Genomic DNA, 981 nt, shown 5'->3' with positions numbered 1-981 from the left:
CGATCGGTACTCTTTCCCCAACTTGTCAACGTGCTTGCGTACACCGTCAGCAAACAGCTTCTTGCTCAGCGCTGAGCCAAGGCGCTCCGTGATTTCGACCCACCGCTCGGTCTTCGAGGCGTTACGAAGCTCGAGGATCCCGTCATCACCAACCACCTCGTTCATGAGCATGCAGTCTGCTTTCACAGAGTATGTGATGCATTTTTTGCGGGCTTTCTCGCTCTTGTTTACTCGACGCTGTCGCTTGAGCCGAGGTTCTGCCTCGTCATCGCCTCCACCACTGCGTACGGGTGGCGCTGACACGACTTGCAGAACTTGTGGCTCGTCACCGTCCAACTCGACGTCTGACTGCATAATCATAGTAGTTAGTCCAGTGGCACCGTCAGAATAAACACGTACTGTAGTATTTAAAGGTGTCCAGGTAAGGAGCTGATTAGCGCGTTTGTCCATTGCTCTGGAACCTCTGTCGGCTTTTTCCTGGAGTCGCGCGGGGGTCGTGGCCAGCACCGAGGTTTTGCGGGTTGGCTGGTTTCCCTTTGCCCAAGGTTGCCGCACGCGATTGGTGCGGTATCACCTAGACTGATGTCGAGTTTATCGGGTTAAAGGTTCTTACAGGAATCCGTTGAGCTATGGCACTGGAATATCTTGACCTCTTATATTCCACTGGAACAAGGTTTGGGTATATAAATAGGCACGTGTTACTGTGCCCATCTGGGGGAAAATGTGACGAGGCATTGGTTACCATCCGACACCATCCGACTTCCACATACGACCATTTGTGCCCATCTGATCCCAACTACCGAAAGAGCCAGTAATGTAATATTTTGATGCGTGTCACGCAACTATACGGGTTTGCTGCGATTAACCGGACTCCTATACGGGATTAACCGGACTCTGATACGGCTATGTCTGTCTTGGACTGACAGCAAGCTACGGGTGAAACATCTCACAAGCGCATTTTCATTCGCATTTTACTACTGG

At 51.4% G+C, this 981-nt stretch overlaps 1 protein-coding gene across 1 annotated transcript; it reads right to left on the bottom strand.

The window, feature by feature from the left end:
• Positions 1-46: 46 nt before the first annotated feature.
• PITG_21694 (uncharacterized protein) lies at positions 47-776 on the bottom strand (the record flags this gene model as incomplete). Its single annotated transcript, XM_002996820.1, has 3 exons — positions 47-71; positions 104-348; positions 771-776. The coding sequence occupies 3 exons, from the start codon at positions 774-776 to the stop codon at positions 47-49; spliced, it is 276 nt and encodes a 91-aa protein (XP_002996866.1).
• Positions 777-981: the final 205 nt, after the last annotated feature.

Source organism: Phytophthora infestans, genomic scaffold (genome assembly GCF_000142945.1).
Source record: "Phytophthora infestans T30-4 supercont1.869 genomic scaffold, whole genome shotgun sequence".
NCBI lineage: Eukaryota > Oomycota > Peronosporomycetes > Peronosporales > Peronosporaceae > Phytophthora > Phytophthora infestans.
The sequence above is the reverse complement of the archived record's forward strand: the minus strand, read 5'-3'. Positions and strand labels throughout refer to the sequence as shown.